Genomic DNA, 20,940 nt, shown 5'->3' with positions numbered 1-20,940 from the left:
GAGTCAGCAGAAGGCGGGGTAACATCACGCAGAGCTGTTGGAATACCTCAACAGAGTGACATGTGAGTCAGGGGAATGTGTCCACCTGCTCTCTGATGAAGTTTGCCCACATGTGCATGTGTGGAGGTCTCATGGGGAGGATGGCGGATGCCATGGAGACCCTGGTCCAGTAGAATGTGGAGATGTGCGCAGACCTGCACTCCACAGCGGGAGCCATGGGTGAGTTCCTGCAGTGGCAGCGGGACAGGGAAACGGGGCACCTCGACGTCCCTCCAGGTGCTCCTTCTCCTCAAGGAGTCAGGCCGGAGCCCTCAGTCACCGAAGGGAGGAGCAGCAGCAATTGGACACCCTTTCCTTGATATTCATTTACGGGATGTAGGCATCACTGGCTGGGCCAGCATTTAGTGCCCATCCCTAATTGCCCTTGAGAAGGTGGTGGTGAACTGCCTTCTTGAACTGCTGCAGCCTACGTGGTGTTGGTACACCAACAGTGCTGTTAGGTAGGAAGTTCCAAGATTTTGACCCAGCGACAATGAAGGAACGGCGATATATTTCCAGGTCAGGATGATGAGTGACTTGGAGATGAACTCCCCGGGTCATCCACTCAGGAATCTGAGGCTGTCCGCTCCCTCCAAGTCCCCTTTGCCCGTTACCCCCTCAACCTTGTCCTCTGTCACCGCAGAGAGAGCAGCTGGCCCACAGGAGGACAGCTGAAGCAAGCCCGGGCCCTCAAGGCCTTGGTTCTCCAGAGGACGCACTCCGAAGTCATCAGACAACAGGGCCAACCACTGCACAGGTTGTCTCCTGCTGCGGATGTCAGGGCAGCACCTAGAAGAAATGACAGACCTAGGAAAGTTAAGAAATTTTGATCACAAGTGGTTGCGTGAGTGAACACATTGTGTCACTTTAAATCTAAAAATATATTCACTTTGAATAATGTGTAACGTTGTCTTTCAGGTTCATGACAAGCTTTGCGAGTCCTCCCTCACCCCCGCCCCTGGACTAGCAGTTCAGCTGTACGCAGCTGGACCAGGAGTGATTCTGGAGGGTGAAGGGTGTGCGTGGCAGGGCCTTTATGAGCCTTGTGCAAGCACTCTCCCACATACGTGGAACCTTCATCAATCACACTCATCTCACTGCCCTGGGCATTTTCAGTGCTGCCTGCTGGGGTTCTCTTTCAGTTGTCCATCTGAGCTGACCTGTATCTCCGCCCACCCACTGATCACACCCCCATGCAGCACCTATGCCCGTCCCACACGAGGCTCTGTTCACTTTCGAATTCTGACAAATGGTAGTTGTCAAGTTTATTGTTAGCTTCCCTGTTCTTTCCCCGCTCCCAGTTACCCATGTCCTTTCCTCCATCACTGTCGACAATGTCACTGTCATTAACTCCACAGACCCCTCCCTTCACCTGGACATTCCTGCCCACCCCGCCCCCTTACTCCCTCCTGCAACCTTACTCCCTCCTCCACTCTTACTCCCTCCTCTGCCAGGACACCATACCCCTCCAAGGTCCCCCACCGTGCCCCGGACTGCATTCCTACCCCCAGACACCCTCCCCCTCCGAACTCCCTTCCTTACTCCTTCCTCCCCCCTTACACCTATGTTGTCATTTGCTACATTTTCCCCGGTGCACCCTCCTCCCCCTAATCCCTCCTGACACCTTTGTCCTCCCTTCCCAACCTCACACCTACCAACATCTTCGTCCCCTCCTCCCAATCTCAAACTCTGACACCTTCATCCGCCCAGTCCCAACCTCACCCCCCATGACACTTTAGACCCACCTTCCCAACATCACACCCCTCCCCCACCCCCTCGGTACGCCTTCCTCTCCTAGTCAAAAGTAGACCCTCCTCACCAACCCCCTCGCCGATCATCCGTAACAGCCCATGGCCAAGACTGTGATGTTCTGAAGCAGACTCAAAGCATCAACGGAGACCTTCCATGAGCTGCTTTGCTGCAGAGCCATATGCATGAGGATCCACCCAGCATACGATGCACATGTTCCTCCACGGTCCAGTAGCTATAAGGCTCCAGCATCATCTTCTCCTCAGATGTCTGCGATCTGAGCAAGGCTACAACGATAAGTCCTGACTTCTGCACGTCAGACGTGTCCAGACGTGTTCTGGGCTGGCGTGTTTTCCTGCTAGCGTAATGGTAAATTGGGCATGGAGGGCCGATTCTGGTCGGGCATTACTTTGCATCCCATTACCAGGTTGCAAATTAGGTTCATGCCGTCCTCCAACGGGATTCGGGTTCTTCCATGGCAGACACCACTGGATGATCCCGCTGTGCTTTCATGCCAGTGTGAAACTGATTTCTGCCCCTCATGCCAGATTGTCCACTCCCCACCCACCATGACCACCGATGCCAATGGGATTGGACGATTCCATGCATAAGTGGTCCCAACAACCCATACCTGGGGCAACCCACTTAGTACAACATCCCACCAGCTGCCCCCCACCACTACATCTAACAATTAACTTCAATTTTCTATTCTTCAGCTAATTCCTTATATATATGCAAGATTTACCTTGAATTTTCATTGCTTTAAGCTTAAATAACAGTCTCTCATGTGGAACTTGTCAAATGCCTTTTGGAAGTCTGGGCACCGCAAATCAACAACTATGATTTTTAAGAACTTCAAAAGCTTTCTGATGAAGAGTACACTTTTAAAACTCTTGGGAAATAGGTGCAGATTCCTGGTTTCTCATGTCTGAATTTCTTAAGTCAACCTAGTTGTGCTTCAAAAACACAGAGTACACTGAAGTTTAGTATAAATGCTTCCTCACTGAGAACGAAAGAAAGGAAAAGTTGATGCTTGAGTCAATCTTTGCTGCTGATCAGTTCATAAATTGAGTAAGTAAGGAAATGGTAGAAGAAATGGAAAAAATCAACTTTAGTCAGGAATATAATCTGGACTGAAGGCAATGGAAGTAGGGAAGAAGAACTAAAAATAGAGAAAGAAACAGGCCTCAGAAAAATATTATTAGAACATTTGAATAGAGATTACTGCAGCTATTCTTCAATGAATTTGCTGACTTCTGTTGCTGTGGTAACAGCACAGGCTGTTCTAAGCTTTTATCTTGCCCTAGACCCTATCCAATTAGGGTTTACGGAAATAGCATCAAAATTGAACATAAGTGCTATGCTTGTAATAACTGTCTTAAAAAAATGAAATGGGAATATTAAAATTGGAATATCAAAATACTAAAGCATCTTTGCATTTTGATAGAGGATGGATTGTGTATACTCACATGATTTTAAAAAAAATTCTTTTTACAAACATCAAGTTGGGAGGCTGTTGATAATAGGTAAATGAACATTATTTACTAAGTGATTATAGTTCATGACCCAAAGTTGATTAGACTGCCTCAATAAGATTAAATAAAATGGGAGAAAGCAATTAGCCATTTTGATTAGCACCACTAAATCAAATTTAAAACTCATAATAATAAAAAATATTTGCATCACTAGGTGGTTTCTATCAACATTTAAATCTAATAAAAATTGGGATGATTTTACACAGTTCGTAGCATTAGCCTTTGGACTTGTACCGTTCCAAATAAGCCAGCAATGTAAAACACTGAAAAAACTGTGACTCTGAAGAATTATAGATTATAGAATTAATGGAAACATGTAGCCAAAAAAATGGAATTTATACAATGCATTTCAGTTTTGTTCTAGTTTAATTCACAAATAATACACACATGATTTCTGAATAAATTAATACCATCATTTTGTTCAGCTTCTCACCCAATTTCAGGTGGGTTAGTGCAAAGTCCCTATAATTCCTTTTGCAAGAGACAATTTTGTTGCTAGGCAGCCTGCAACTTCCTACTGTGAGTCAAGGGATGTGAAAGCTTCAATTTTCTCAGTCCATGTGCTCTGTGGAAGCTCTCAGGAAAATCATTTACCTAACAAAGAGACAACCAATGATGCACCACCAATTGATAGAGGCAACATATATGAATATATGTTTTATATATATATATATATGTATATATAAATAAATAGAAGAGACAAATTTCAATTGGAAGCAAGAACATTAGTCTTCCCAATTCAGATATCAATATTGTTTTAAAATCATCCGTTGACCATATGAATCCTCACACAATGATTAAGACAGCTCTGCTGATGGGGTGACACAAGAGAGTTCATGCACACAGTGGGCAGTAACAAATAATGATTCTGAGTAAATAGAGGTAAAGGACAATGACAAGGGAAATAAGATAAAGTAAAAAATTAACAGATCTAACCCTATCCCACTTCTGCCCTCATCATCACTAACAATGACCAAATATCGAGCTTTGTTAACTAAGATAATGAGAAATAGCAACTGAGGCGAGGAGCACATGTGTAACTTTTCAAAGCCTAAATATATTTACTCCTTATTTATTTTCATTGAACCAAAGTTAGATGAAAGACAAACACTGTTGAATATTATACTTTTTCAGTTGTTGAGGATGCTTATAATAACTTCATCCCCACAAATAAATGATATTTTGAATTTCTGAAGCAGTTATCAGACTATTTAAGTTAGTTTGTTCCCCTTGCTTGTGTATTGTGTCAGTTGATATTTACAACATGAATGGCTATGATAATCAAGCAAGTTGACTCAGCATTAAAGTGTTGTAAATATATTCTTCATTTGTAATTGACTGGTGCCAAAGTCTTATTCTTAACTAGTAAATGAACAAACCTGTTAACAGGCAAATTTCTGTTCTATTTCTGGCAAGGAAGACAATGCAGATTATTTTCTCCCCCTTTAACTTGTTTTATTTAAAAGTCACCATTACTTGAGCACCACATACAGTTTTCCTTGTGTCTTTTAAGTAAAAAATTGAAAGCAACTTACTGTTTAGCTATAACACGATTATTTTCTTACACAGATTATACAATACTTAGTAAGGTGTGTGTGAAAGAAAGACAGAGAGAATAAGGGAGAGAGAATGAATGAAGCAAAGGTGTGTGTGTGTGTGCGTGTTGGGGGGGTGGTGTTGGTGTGTGAGAGAACGAGAGAGACTGACTATCAGTAGGAGAATACATAAGGATAAGATTGGAACTATTTGCTCTGTTCTCCATCATATTTTCATGGAAGTGGAGCAGAACCCATGTAGCACAGGCATTGGCAGAGAGTGCTTCATGCTGAATTAAGATTGCTCTGCCATTAAGTGTTATGATCAGTCAGGGAAAAAGAGCATAATATTGTAAGAAATATGAGCTTAATGATGAACTTATTGCTTTTTTGCCCCACTGCTAGATAAAAAGATAATTTCTTCATAATTGATGAGAAACAGAGCACCTAAGGGGCTTTAAATTTATATTAAAATACCATCTAAAAGGTAATGGAGTCACATTTTTACTTTACTTTTGCAATAAGTGCCAGTCAACAAGTAGAGTGGATCAGAGTCATTTTTTTGTAATTTTTCTTACCTCCATCATCTTCATCAAAAGAATTCATGCATGGGAAATATACAGCCAAGGCTTCGAAAGATGCAGACAGGCTTATTCGGCTTGGAGACCTCTGCATCCGCAGCCCAGCATTTCCAGTGTCTGGCCCCTGCCTAACCATCTTGGTCGACCCTCCTTTTGCGCGGTACAGGACACGAGGCGTTTTGGCGGTTGTTCAGAACAGCACCTAGTAAGAAATATCTGGGATGATTTCCCTATGCTCTGGGTGGTCAAAGAGACCTCTCCCTGTTTAGCGTTGGTGCCACAAAAGCTGCACTTCACAGTTTAATTGGACAAACGACTCAGAGAATCATCTTGGATTTTATGAAGGCACGTCCTCTGTAGCATATAGATAGCTGAAAGTCCAGACTCTGTTCATTTATGACTTAAGCAATGCTGGAAATCAAATGCTGCACTCCTCCTCCTAAAGTAAATGAAAAAGCCTTGTTGCTTCCTCTGCTTGCTCTTCGTCTGGAGCTCTCCGCCTCCTCCTTTACTCTGTTCATTGATTCACAAGAGAGGTCTGAGAAGATGCTGACTGGGGCATTGCTGGCTTCTGTATGCACCAATCAGAATGTGGGAGGAGGAGAGTATTTTGCACTCTCCAGTAGAAGAAGCAGTCAGTGTTTTGATTTTGTTATCAAACATATGATGAGTTCTTAGAGAGAATGAACAGTGACTAAAATGTTGGCCTTGAAGCAATTTGTTTTTGCAGTCAGTCACAGCCCAAAACCCATGAAGATAGTACGGTTTTTTTGCAAAAATAACTGACAAAAAAAATCAGCCTCAGGCAAAATTCTAGTGCGGAAAACTGCCTGCCAGAACTAATCATTACAACATATTCAACTATATTATAACTTGCATGATTATTATATAATCTTTCTCATTAATCTTTAAATACCTACTTATTAATTTTCTCTTCCTTTGATGGAATGAAATTCTTCTTTGCACATGGGAAATTTTATAGCTGTAGAACTTGCCGTTTGCTATGGTAATGCACTGCGGGGAAGTATTACTTCAAAAAATGCCATTCCTGCACCATGGATGGTGGTAAAATACATACAAAAATCAGAATGCACAAATGGTTCTGAGACATTAAGCTGATCATAATTCCAATGTTATGTGGGAATGGAGCAGGGGAGGAGGTAAAAGAAAGCATGTTTCATTGAAGAGCCTTTGAAAGTTCTGGTGGAAGCTGCCACAAAGCAGCTTTGGAGTGAAATTGCATCCCTATAGTCAGAGATTAGACAGAGTGAAAAGACACAAGAGGGCACAACCTACTATTGTGGTACACAATAGTGACAGCTTCCCCACTGATCTGACAGTTGATCCCCTGTCAGATCAAATTAAGTGCACAGTAGCACCTCTCTACATAGGATGCTGCTAGATCTTTTCTGGTTCATCTCTTATGCTTCCTTGAACCTTCTTCTCCTGCCTACTGTTCTTAAAACTAATGTGGTACTGGATATTGCATCTGTGTTGTGGGGGCATAAAAATACTGCTCCATTAGCAGTTGCATTACTTCTCTATGAATGAATGCAATTTATTTAGTATGCACTTTCTCACTACACAAAAGCACTCCTCATTGACCTAAGTCCAGGTTTGCAAAAGCCAAGATTTATTGAACTCTGAACATACACTTGGGATTCTGAGTACAAGGCTATGGACTATAACTGGAAAGTAGGATTAGGCTGGATAACGATTGTCTGGTCAGCACAGACACAATTGACTGAATGGCCTCCTTCAGTGCCGTACATTTTTGTTTTTAAAAGCTTTGTGCTGCTTGTTTAGTTAGATGAGTGGAACATGCATACTGCCCTGGAAGGAAGTTCCAGGATTTTGATCCAGCAACAGTGAAGGTACAGCAATATAGTTTCAAGTCAGGATAATGTGTGGTTTAGAGGGGAATTGCAGGTGGTATTTCAATGCATCTGCTGCCCTTGCCCTCCAACATGGGTTGGAAGGTACTGTTAAAGGAGCCTTGATGAGTTGCTGCCATCTTGTAGATGGCACAGACTGCTGCCACTGTGCGTCAGTGGTGGGGGGAGTGAATGTTTAAATTGGTGGATGTGGTGTCAATCCTCTTTTGTCCTGAATGTTGTTGAGCTTCTTGAGTGATATTGGAGCTGGAGTTTTTGAATGGTAGCCCCCAAGATGTTGGTAGTGGGGATTTCAGGGATGGTAATGCCATTCCATGTCAAGGGGAGATTGTTAGATTCTCTCCTGTTGGAGATGGTAATTGCCCGACACTTGTGTGGACCAAATGTCTAGTCATTGTTGGTGTGTGCTTGAACTTTACCAAGTCACACAGTGCATACAAGAAACTTCTTCCAAAAGCATGACTCGCCACAAAGATTTTGATTAATTACCAGCTTCCTCCATATCCAATGGTTGGGTGCACCCTGATATGAGCACATATTCTCATACATGGCTTCCAGTAACACCTATCAGCAGCTGTCATCCCAAACCTCGAGAGTTTCCTTGTGCAATAATATCTATCTTAAATATAATGGAATAGTTTTAAATTTGTTCTTGGGATGAGAGGCTTGTCCTATGATGAGATGCTAAGTAAATTGGGTCCTAAAGCTCTGGATTGAGAAGAATGAGAGGTGAGCTCATTGGAACATACAAGATTCTGAAGAGACTTGACAAGGTATCACTGAGAGGTTATTTCTCTTGGCTGAATAATTAAGAACACAAGGATACAGGCTCAAATAAGAGGTCGATCATTTAGGACGGTGATGAGGAGAAATTTTTCACTTAGTGTGTTGTAAATCTTTGCAATTCTCCAGCCAAAAGGGTTGTGGATGCTCCATTGTTGAAAGGCTGAGGTAGACAGATTTTTGGTCTCTTAGGGAATCAAGGGATGTAGGGAGCAGGTGGAAAAGCGAAGTTGAAGCAGGATATCAGCCATGATCATATTGAATGGTGCAGCAGGCTCAAGAGGTCGTATGGTCTACTCACGCTCCTTTTTCTTCAGTTTGCAATGCATCACCCAACTTGTTATTCTAAATATCCTTATGCATTGCCACCTACTAGCCTTGCTTGTCACCAATTACTTAATCAAAATCCCTTTCTGAGAGACTTTGGCAAAGAGACAGACTTGCCATAAAGCTGACTCCCCACCCAATATGCTAAGAAACAGGCCTAATTTGACAGTTAGGCCTGAATCTCTTACATGTGCTGAACTAAGTCCTTCCATTTCATGCCTAGAGACTCTGAAAAATAAAGGAAACTAGAAATTATGGTTTTATTTAGTGTGTAATGTACCTTTAAGAATAATACTTGCTCAGTAAGATCATATGATCTGTAGTAACCAATAGGAGAGTAGCGCAGGCTTCCTCAGCAGTCAGTATAGAGATAGAGTTAGAGTTGAAAGTACACATGTTGTTGCTGCTAAGTATATTGTGAATAAACTTAATGCTTCCACCCAATAAGTGTCTGCTGATCAACTCCATCATTAATAGTATAACTCACCCACCCTACAACAAACTGGTGATGAGGATAAAATAGGATTGAACAGAAGAAATCAAGCTAGCAAGAAATTGGCACTGTACCTCGTCGAATGATTGTAAGTAGCAAGCTCTGTTAGAATTGAAGAAATTATCCCCTCTCAAAATGCCCCAATTTGTGAGGATTGATCCTTTTGAACCTGCCACAGATGATTAGTCTCAATACATAGAACACCTGACACACTTTTTTCAAGCAAATGAGATTACAGGGAAAGATAAGAAACGAGCAATCCTCTTGAATACTTGAGGGAGCAAAACCTACAGCTTGATTTGAAGTTTGATAGCAGTGAGTTCCCCAGATTCAAAGAATTTTGATGAATTGGTGGACCTCATGAAGGATCATTTTCAACCAAAGCCCTCAGTCGTGATGCAGAGGTTTAGGTTTAATTTGTGAAATAGAGTCCTGAGTGAGACAGTTGCATGCTATGTGGCAAATCTGAAGCAGGTAATGGAACATTGAGAGTTCGGTACGACTATGAAGGACATGCTCAGAGATCATTTAGTATGTGGTGTGAAAGAGGACACTATTCAGAAAAGATTATTGTCCAAAGTGAATCTGGATTTCAAGAAGGTGCTAGAGAAAGCGCTGGCCATGGGAAGCGCAGTAGAGATTCAAAAGCAATACAGGCTGCACAAAATAGTGCTGTCCTCCACATTGGGCAGGAAGCCTCAGCTGAAAGCGATGTGAAAAAGCGAGACTACGCCGAGAAGCGGGAAACAGCCCCGCTAGATGAAGAATAAAGAAAATAACTCAGCAGCAAAATTAAAGAATAATTTTAATAGAGGTGGAAACAATCAGTCTTTTAGCGATTGGCAGTTTAAAAAAATAAAATGCTACTATTGTCACAGAAATGGACATATAATGAGGCAGTGTGAGGAAAGATTCAAGCAGGCTTGTAAACAAAAGAAGCCCAATGAAACCTACAATGTAGAAGAGCCTGAAACAACAAATTCAGACATTTACTTGCTATTTAATCTGAAAGTTGGAAAGACAGAAACAATCTTTGTCACAGCGAAAGTAAATGGCAAACCTGTTAGAATGGAAGTGGACACTGGAACTTCCATGACAGTAATTGGGGAACATACCTACGGATATTTGAATAATGGTGAACATCAATTAAGCTTAGAAGAAACAGCCGGTATATATGGCATACGGTACATAAGACATTCAAGTAAAAGGCATAAGCAGAGTAACTGTCCATTATGGAAGCCAATCGGCAAAGCTACCCAGTGTTAGAATTGTTAGTAGTGTTAGCCTTCTAGGGCAAAATTGGCTAAGGTAAATCAACCTTGATTGGCCACTGATATTCCAAAAGGAAGCTGGAAGCATTCCTGTTTTGAAAAAGGACTCAACAGCCTGAAAAAATGCAGGTGTCGTTAGCCAAAACCTAGAAGAACAGCAGAAGGAACTGAAAGAGATCGCTGCTTGATGACAGAGTTCCAGACAAGATGAGCAACCTTCGAAGGGAAAAATAAATAAAAACTGAAAATGCTGGAAAAACTCAGAAGGTCTGACAGCATCTGTGGAGAGGGAAACAGAGTTAACGTTTTGAGTCTGCATGATCCTTCTTCAGAGCTCTGAAAGCACACGTGTAATTGCTGCTGAGTATATTGTAAATAAACTTAATGTTTCCACCCAAGAAGTGTCTGCTGATCAGCTCAGCCACCCTACAACAGAAACATGTTCAGACATGAATCTTAACCTGCTAAGATAAATCTGTTAAGCTTAACCTGCGTTGGGTCTTTGGAATGATTGAAGGAAAACAAGAAAGACCAAAACAGTCACTGGAATGAAGAGTGAGGAGCAGCTTGATACAATGCTCTCTCCTGGCATTGCTGAAGAACACCCAGATTTGCCAATCATTGGCACCAGCATGCATACACTCTTTCAACTGGTGAAAGAATTTAGACAATGGAAAAGACAATGTATTTGTGAGCACAAACTTTGCAGATTTCTCTATAATTATACTTATATCTTGGGATGGAGGAATCTCTCCCTCTTGGTTCTGCTGTCCACACAACAATGAAAGAATAGGAGGGCAGAGTGCTCCCATAGCTTTACTTATGTTGCTTTATTTCTATCATAGGTGACTCACCCTCTAATTTCTAAACCATTCTTGTGAGGGAATGACCAGATTTTACTTGTCCCCCTCCTAAGAAACTATGCAGCTGAGTTTGACATAACTGCAGCTATAAATTTATATTCTATTTCCCTGCACTACACAATAATGATACGCTATCATACAGAGACACACGCCTTCCTTCTTGAAACAAAATTAAGGATATATTTAATCGTGTTATTATTACACAAGTGTCTAAAAGCTGTATAAGGATTGTCCATTCAGTCTACAGAGCTCATAAAGTCCTGTTATCATTTTAATTCCCTTAGTGTTAAACCTGTATCAATGTACTATCAGCATAAAATAAAATCATTTTATTAATGCTTCAAAGGAGTATATGCTTACTGTAGTACCTAACCAACTAACACTGCATTTATACTGTATTTTGCTTTGATGTGATGCATGTTTTGTGCTATTTAATTGAGCCTGCTGAACTTGCATTGTTTCAGCAAATCATGTTAGCTGAAAGACCACGTGGATATTAATGTGCAGCATGAATAACTAAATTGGCCAGAAAGGACTCAGCTGTAATAGCAAAAGTTTTGCTACAAAACAGAACTTTGAAAGTTGCAGCAATGGAAATTTAGGTTAATTAAAACATAAAATGGGTATGTCGAAGTACACAAACCCAGTAGGATCTGTACACATCAAATGCACTAGTTAGACTAAATGAAATATGACTTGCAACCAATTGAAACAGTGTGACTGAATAATAACTTCTCGCTGTACTCTCCAAAATCAGTAGCTGCATCATCCTGTTACCAACACTATTAAATAGCACAAATTTATATATGATATGCAAAGGAGCTGCTTGTTAAGATGTGTTTAGTTCAAATGAACATAAGGACAAGAGCAAACCATTTAACCCCTCAAGCCTGTTCTGCCATTCAGTTGGATCCTAGCAGATCTGCATTTTAATTCCATCTTACCTAACAAAAATCTATCAATCTCAATTTTGAAATTTTCAATTGATGTATTTCCTGATCTGACTAGCGAACAACCTAATTTTAAGGTTATGGCTGCTTGATCTGCACTCCCCCACCATAGGAGATAGTTCTGTTTCCTTTTCCAATTCCTTTAATCATTTTAAACACCTCAATCGGGTCACTGCTTAATCTTCTGTTCTCAAGGGAATAGAAGCCTAGTCTGTGCAATCTGTCCTCATACATTAACTCTTTAGGCCTGCTATCATTCTGGTGAATCTGTGTTACACACCCTCAAAAACCAATATCTCCTTCCTGAGGTGCCCGGAATTGAATGCAATCTCTAAATGGGGTTTAATCAGATCTTTATATAATTGCAACATAACTTCCACTCCTTTATATTCCAACCCCTTGAGATAAAGGTCAACTTTCCATTAGCCTTTTTACTGCAGCTCCTAGCTTTTCACCATTTAATAAAAGGCTCTGATCTATTTCTATTTTAGATCCAAATTGGGTGATTTCACATTTTCCTATTATGAACTCCATCACTGGGGCCTTTACTTTAATTGTATCAAATATATTAATAATTAAAATTAATTATAATGATAAAAATAATATGTATAAATAATTCTCTTTTGATGTCGTGAAGCCAGAGATAACTGCACCGAGGACAGATGTCTCATGAACTAGACCTGTGTTTTGACTAGAAGCACAGAGAGGATTGGAAAATAATGGGCAGCATATTTAACTTAAGTTAAAACAAATAATCATTCATCAAAATGAAGATAAATTGCATTTGAACTGTTGCTTTGAGGAAACAGATACAGTTTGCGGAACTCATTACGGTGTGTGAATCGTTGCTGTTGGCACAGTGTATGGAACTCCTCGATTTCTCTCTATTTTGTACAAAAACCGATGCATGCTCCACATCTGTACTAGTGATTCCCATTCAAATTAAATGCATAGTATGGGCCACACATCTTCCTTCTTTTCTTTGAATGAAAATAGATTTAGCTTCCTTAGTCTCACTCTCAAAGCCTAGAACCACTCTTGCTGTCTTTATTTGAACGTCCCTGTTTCGTTATGAGATGACAAAGATTAAATCTACAAAGTCTAATGAATACTTGCTTAATGGATCAATGTGCAAACCTTAACATTTTATGTGATTTGGCAATTGGCTACCACACAACATGAGAAAACTTGCAACATACCGTCAACTTGCACACCAAATCTTCTCCCTTCTTCGCTTTATTCAGTAACATACCCTTCACCGCGTAATTACCTTTTCTATGTCCTACATCAATATTCATCACCTTGAATATTTAACATTATTAATCATAATTACCGGTAATCATAATCAATTATCAGGTTCAATTCTGATGGGGAGACACACTTGAATGAAATGCCTAGAGGGCTGCCTGTCCACTGCACTTTCTCTTAGGATGTAACTCTCCACTGGGCATGTGGAATCATGCCCACCATTGCTCCGTGCATTACCAGGAATAGCCTACAGTAGTATGGTGATTTTCTGCTGCACTTCTGGCAAAGTTATGGTGATGGCGGGGAAGCAGCTCCAAGGAAGTTCCAGGCTCTACTGATGCATCGGTGTCTGATTTACCTCATAGAAGGGACTGATTTTGAGGCCTAATTCAATCTTTGGTTAAAATGATAGTCATAACCTACTTCATGCGCAGTTTAAGTTGTCACTGATAATGTGACTGACTCACTTTCATCATTATCTATAAAAATGCACTGATTTATTTTCATCTATTTGAATTGTCATCCCTTCAGGGTTCAATAGCACATTATTTGTGTACAACAAAGAATTTTTGTGTTCAGTGTATACAAATAGATTGAATTCTTTTTACTGCCTGAATCTTAATTTTATCTGAATTCATAATATCCTTTGGCAGCTGCATTTTTTTGCTTTAAAAAATTCATGGGATTAGTTTCTTAAAAATACACTCAACACAAAATAAAAATGTTAGTGGAGAATGAGTTAGGGTAAAACTGAGTTGCTGAACTCAATCAAAACTGCAAAAAGTAGCTGAGCATGAAATGGGTGACCTCATTGCTTCGCCAGTAATGCCCACATCCCATGAACTAATTTTTAAAAAACCTAGGCAGGAGATAAAAAACTGGAAGGGATGCTCTCACCATGAACCTCAGGTGTCAGCTCAGGAATGCCACTGGCTGAGACCTAAGAACAGATCCTCTCTCCCCATTTATTTGCCCTTTGGTCACAGAAACTGTTTTATCTGCTGAAACCAGAACATTGGGAGAAATTACAACTTGATTACAGCAAAATGAAAGAAAAAAACAAAAAGCCCAAGTCATTTAGACCACCTTGAACTTTGACTTTCCAGTCAAATCTGTTTCCTAACTCCAATCTAGTAAAACCATTTTGCACTGTGCAAACTAGAAAAAATTGGGGATGGAGAATGGGGAAAGAGGGGCAGATTTAGAGAAGTATTCCAAGTCATCATCCAGTCCAACAATACCATAGGATTTCATGTTCCTCTCTCCCCGTTTTTATGTCTGCAAGATATCAATAAATGCTGCTCACATGCCAAAATGAGGGCAAGATAGCTGCAGCAAAAGCAGAGAGTATTTTTTTTGATGATGTTAAGTAAATATGACACACAGGGCAAAAAGCAGGTCAATGCTTCCTGATCACTGAATGTGTGCTAAATGTGAATGTATTTTAAGAAGGAAACATACTGGGAGATGATGCATGAATCAGTTAAAAAGAATGCAGAAGGCATTATCACATCGGGAGACTTTGGAAATAGAGGAGACAGCAAAATATATTTCAAAGATAACTTGACAGGCTTTGCATCTGAAGTAATCAGCAGCAAATGAGGTTCACTTTGTAAAAACATTGTAGCGCAAATTCGAAGAAAAATAACTCGTGGCTTAGAAAGAAATCGGCAAATGAGAAATTAAAAGACATCTTGGGTGCTGGTGAGGTGCCACTCATTTGGGGCTAAATTGGCTTATCTCCTTAAATTATTAAATCATGTCAGTTCATTGCACTGCAGGCAGGAAGATTGTGCTGCCTGCTGTTTTATAGGATTGCTGCGAGCAGAAAATTGTCCCAACACTTGCTCCACACATCAGCAAGGGCCTGAAATTGCAATTGGCCAACAGTACTTTAATGGCAGCTTGCACCTCTTCCGCCTCTGATTAGTATATGGAGTGGGAGTTCCTTTGAAAAGTCTCAACTGTGATACCTGCTGAACATGTGAGAGAGCGAGCACCTAGGTTTTCAAATAATGCAGAGGGAGTCTTCATGGAAGAGGTGGAGAGAAGCAGAAAATCCTTTGTGCAGGAAACCCTCTAGACAGGTGCTCAGGAGGTGTTGGGAACAAGTAGTCAATGCTCCAAAAACATGGCTGCAGTGCTGGAAGAAGTTTAAGAATCTCACACAAGCTGTCAACGTCAGTGAGCACACCTTCAAATAACATATCATACCGGTTAACCAGTAACCTCAGCCACTGTTAAATTCTCTACATGTCACTCACTCACCTACCAACAATCTCTATCAATCAGTACTCAAGCCTTCAATTCACATGGTTTAGCTCACCTTCATACACTTAGTACTGTTGTAAGCCGCAGGCACCCACAGTTTACAGCTTGCACGTACTGGCAGCTATTTAACAATAAACATCGCACAGACATATTCCAGAACACTGACCGGGCTGGGTAATCATGGGGTGGGAATCAGGAGGTGGGAATCTTCCTGACGTCAAGATCCCACCTCTGTTCTAGCGATGTTGGCTGGTGGGATTTTCATTTCCCCGAGAGTGGGATGGCCTGGAGTTGGGCCTGCCACCAGAGACAGAAGCAGGCCAAAATCAAGGCGGCCAGGTTAAAAGGCCCGCCTCTGTTCCCAGAGATATCGGCCCAGTTATTCAGATTAGTGTAAAACCCCCTCACTCCCTTAACCCCCAACCCCTGCACACTCTAACCCCCCACTCCAACTCACTCACCCATATCCACTTTATAAACAGAACTCACAAGCCTTAAAGTTGTTGAAAAGCTCATAAATCTGCGAAAATAAACAAACTAACTTTCCCCTGAAGAGTTATGTAAACAAGCGCAGCAGTACAGAATCCATTAGTGCATTGGAAGACAGCCAAAAGCTCATACATCTGTCAAAGCTTTCAAACATTTAAACAGATAGCTGAGCTGCACTGGAATGAATGAATGATAGCAAGTGGGAGAATTTAAACAATTAGCTCTGGGCTGGCTTTTCAATATTGTACAATGCACTTTATCCAGTGGATAATGTATTCTAATACATCTGAAGACTTTTCCACTTGACTTTCTCCAATGTTGTTTTTTCACTTGACAGCTTGCTGGTTGTCAGAAGTAACAACCTGGCAATGCATTATTTTATGCTCACTTACTTTTTCCAATCACAGCACTGGCATCACTCATTTTAGTAGACACATAACTCAGGCTACAGCATGTCATGATGAACTTTGAAGGTGGGGAACCATTTTTACTCAACTTTGAAACTGTTCCAATCCTTGGTTCATGCCTCCACTCTTTGGTTCATGCCTCCACTCTGCAGGAGTGATTTAGGAAGGCATGGCTATCCCTGAAAATTGCAGAAGATCTGAAATGGCCACTTTTGGAATGGTGCTGGCAACCTCTAAACAACAGCATGTGGGGTTCCTTAACCGACCCCTTTTCCGATTTGCTGGAAATAGCTGGAGACAGGAATGAAAGCAGGACCTCCACCTTTGCCATTCAGCAGCCATTTTTTTCTAACTCCTGACTCCTTGCAGTCCAAAAACAGAACCATAAAATCCGTCCCAATGACACACTTTCCTCTTTCTTTCAGGAGGTTACCACTGGGGGTTTACATTGACCAGAAACTGAACTGGACTAGCCATATAAATACTGTGGCTACAAGAGCAGGTCAGAGGCTAGGAATCCTGTGGCGAGTAACTCACCTCCTGACTCCCCAAAGCCTGTCCAGCATCTACAAGACACAAGTCAGGAGTGTGATGGAATACTCTCCACTTGCCTGGATGAGTGCAGCTCCAACAACACCTAAGAAGCTTGGCACCATCCAGGACAAAGCAGCCCGCTTGATTGGCACCCCATCCACAAATATTCACTCCCTCCACCGCCGACGAACAGTGGCTGCCGTGTGCACCATCCACAAGATGCACAAGAGGAATTCACCAAGGCTCCTTAGACAGTATCCTCCAAACCAACGACCACTACCATCTAGAAGGACAAGAACAGCAGAGACATGGGAACACAACCACCTGCAAGTTCCCCTGCAAGACACTCACCATCCTGACTTGGAAATATATTACTGTTCCCTCACTGCCACTGGATCAAAATCCTGGAACTCCCTCCCTAACAGCACTGTGAGTGTACCTACAGCACATGGACTGCAGCGGTTCAAGAAGCCAGCTCACCACCACCTTCTCAAGGGCATTGTCATATGTTTTATATTGTCGGAAAGGCAGATGAGCTTAGGGCGTGGATTGGCACGTGGGATTACGACATTATTGATATTAGTGAGACTTGGTTACAGGAAGGGCAGGACTGGCAGCTCAATGTTCCGGGGTTCCGTTGTTTCAGACGTGATAGAGGGGGAGGGATGAAAGGGGGAGGAGTAGCATTACTAGTCAGGGAAAATATCACAGCTGTGCATAAGCAGGACAGCCTGGAGGGCTCGTCTACAGAGGCCATATGGGTGGAGCTGAGGAATGGGAAAGGTGTGACCACACTAATAGGGTTGTATTATAGACCGCCCAAAAGTCAGAGAGAATTGGAGGAGCAAATCTGTGGAGATATATCAGACCGATGTAAGAAACAGAAAGTTGTGATAGTAGGAGATTTTAACTTTCCACATATTGACTGGGACTCCCATACTGTAAAAGGGCTGGATGGCGTGGAGTTTGTCAAATGTGTTCAGGAAAGTTTTCTAAATCAATATATAGAGATACCAAGGAGAGAGGATGCAATACTTGATCTCCTATTAGGGAACCAGATAGGTCAGGTGACAGAAGTATGTGTAGGCGAACATTTTGGGTCCAGTGACCACAATGTCATTAGTTTTAAGTTAATTATGGATAAGGATAGGTCTGGTCCTCGAGTTGAGATTCTAAATTGGAGAAAGGCCAATTTTGTGGAAATGAGAAAGGATCTAGGAAGAGTGGATTGGCATAAGTTGTTTTCTGGCAAGGATGTGTTCAGTAAGTGGAAGGCATTCAAAGGTGAAATTTTGAGAGTGCAGAGTTTGCATGTTCCTGTCAGGATTAAAGGCAAAGTTAGCAGGCATAGGGAACCTTGGTTTTCAAGGGATATTGGTGATCTAGTTAAGAAGAAGAGAGAGATGTATAGCAGGTATAGGCAACAAGGAGCAAATGAGGTACTTGTAGAGTATAGAAAATGTAAGAAAATACTAAAAAAGGAAATCAGGAAGGCAAAAAGAAGAAATGAGGTTGCTTTGGCAGATAATGTGAAGGTAAACCCGAAGGGTTTCTACAAGTATATTAAGACTAAAAGGATAATAAGGGACACAATTGGTCCCCTTGAAGATCAGAGTGGTCATCTATGTGTGGAACCTCACGAGATGGGGAGATCTTAAACAGTTTTTTTGCTCAGTATTTACTCAGGAAACTGGCATAGTGTATAAGGAAGGAAGGGAAACAAGCAGTAGTTTCATGGAACATATAGAGATTAAAGAGGAGAAGGTGCTTGCTGCCTTACAGCGAATAAAGGTAGATAAACCCCCCGGGGCCTGACATGATATTCCCTCGGACCTTGAGGGAGACTAGTGTAGAAATTGCAGGGGCCCTGGCAGAAATATTTAAAATGTCCTTAGCCACGGGTGAGGTGCCGGAGGATTGGAGGGTAGCTCATGTTATTCCGTTGTTTAAAAAAGGCTCCAAAAGTAAACCAGGTAATTACAGGCCAGTGAGCCTGACATCAGTAGTAGGTAAATTATTGGAAGGTCTTCTGAGAGATCGGATATATAATTATTTGGACAGCCAAGGGCTGATTAAGGATAGTCAGCATGGCTTTGTGCGTGGTAGGTCGTGTTTAACGAACCTTGTAGAGTTTTTCGAGGAGGTTACCAAGAAAGTAGATGAAGGAGAGGCTGTGGAGGTCTGTGACTAGTGGTGTGCCTCAGGGATCTGTGCTGGGACCATTGTTGTTTGTTGTCTATATCAATGATTTGGATGGTAATGTGGTGAATTGGATCAGCAAGTTTGCTGATGACACTAAGATTGGAGGCATTGTGGACAGTGAGGAAGGCTTTCAAAGCTTGCAGAGAGATCTGGACCAACTGGAAAAATGGGCCAGAAAATGGCAGATGGAATTTAATGTGGAAAAGTGTGAGGTGTTACATTTTGGAAGGTCAAATCAAGGTAGGACATACACAGTAAATGGTAGGCACTGAGGAGTGCGGAGGAACAAAGGGATCTGGGAGTTCAGTTACATAATTCCCTGAAAGTGGTGTCACAGGTAGACAAGGTTGTAAAGAAAGCATTTGGCATACTGGCCTTCATAAATCAAAGTATCGAGTATAGGAGTTGGGATGTTATGGTGAGGTTGTATAAGACATTGGTGAGGCCAACTTTGGAGTATTGTGTGCAGTTCTGGTCACCTAACTACAGGAAGGATATCAGTAAGATTGAGAGAGTGCAGAGAAGATTTACTAGGATGTTGCTGGGTCTTAAGAAGTTGAGTTACAGGGAAAGATTAAACAGGTTAGGACTTTATTCCTTGGAGCGTAGAAGAATGAGGGGAGATTTGATAGAAGTTTATAAAATTGTGAGGGGTATAGACAGAGTAAATGTGAGTAGGCTCTTTCCACTTAGATTAGGAGAGATAAACACGAGAGGACATGGCTTTAGGGTGAAAGTGGAAAGGTTTAGGGGGAACATTAGGGGGAACTTCTTCATTCAGTGAGTGGTGAGAGTGTGGAACGAGCTACCATCTGACGTGGTAAATGCGGGCTCACTCTTAAGTTTTTAAGAATAAATTGGATAGATACATGGATGGGAGAGGTCTGGAGGGTTATGGACTAGGTGCAGGTCAATGGGACTAGCCGAATAATATTTCAGCACAGACTAGAAGGGCCGAATGGCCTGTTTTCTGTGCTGTAGTGTTCTATGGTTCTATGGCAATTAGGGATGGACAATAAACGCTGACCCAGCCAATGACGCCCACATCTCATGAATGAATATAAAAAAAAAAGGAAAAGCTGAACACAACAGGAGTTGGCAGGAAAGAACTGGAGGAGGACAAGCGCATCCACATGTTTTAAACACCATGGAGTAGGCAGTGTTGGCCATTATGGGAAAAGGCATTGCTGAGGCCATGGCCACAGGCAAGGCTGAAGGAATCAATGATGAAGCAACCTGCATACCTAATCCTCCTTCCAATCAGAGGAGGAACAGGAAGAGGACAGTGAAGAGACACTCTCAGCTAGCAGCTCAGAGACTGATACTGCATGTACTTTGGAGGCAAGGATAGAAGGGTAATTTGCACATGTGAGACACTGAGCACAAGTGTACAGGAGAAAGGATGGGGTTAGGATAGCGTAGGTTCTAGCTCGCTGGAGAGTGAGCTGCACATTAGTTCTGCTGTAGAGAAGTTGAATGAGCTCTTCAATGGATCAAGTTTCAAAAGAAGTTGGATGGGAGTATGTAAATAAATACTTGGTGCACTACCAGAAAGCCAGGACTCAATGTCAAGGAGCGTGGAGAAATCCAGTAGCAACAAGGCACAGAGCTTACAGCAGAGTTTGGAGATCATCCCTTCCTGCATGGAACAGATGGTCATCTCCATTAACACACCTATAGAACCCATCAGGATGCTACATCTGATGGCCAATGTCATAGTGTACATTGCAGCACAAAAAGATTCCACCGAAGCATAAACAAGTTCCAT

General features: G+C 41.7%; 1 protein-coding gene across 2 annotated transcripts in view; it reads right to left on the bottom strand.

Annotated features, from left to right (window-relative positions):
• The window catches only part of rims2a (regulating synaptic membrane exocytosis 2a), a 1,205,442-nt gene that overhangs the window by 39,666 nt on the left and 1,144,836 nt on the right, over nucleotides 1–20,940 (bottom strand). The window contains exon 1 of one of the 2 annotated variants that reach the window (XM_078540067.1): nucleotides 5,437–5,575. The exons of the other annotated variant lie outside the window; for it this stretch is intronic. Coding sequence (XP_078396193.1) covers nucleotides 5,437–5,575 — 139 coding nt within the window. Of the gene's footprint in view, nucleotides 1–5,436; nucleotides 5,576–20,940 lie in introns of those variants that run through there. 2 annotated transcript variants of the gene reach the window in all.

This window comes from Cetorhinus maximus, chromosome 4 (genome assembly GCF_964194155.1).
Source record: "Cetorhinus maximus chromosome 4, sCetMax3.hap1.1, whole genome shotgun sequence".
Taxonomy (NCBI): domain Eukaryota; kingdom Metazoa; phylum Chordata; class Chondrichthyes; order Lamniformes; family Cetorhinidae; genus Cetorhinus; species Cetorhinus maximus.
This window is presented reverse-complemented; position numbering and strand designations above follow the sequence as displayed.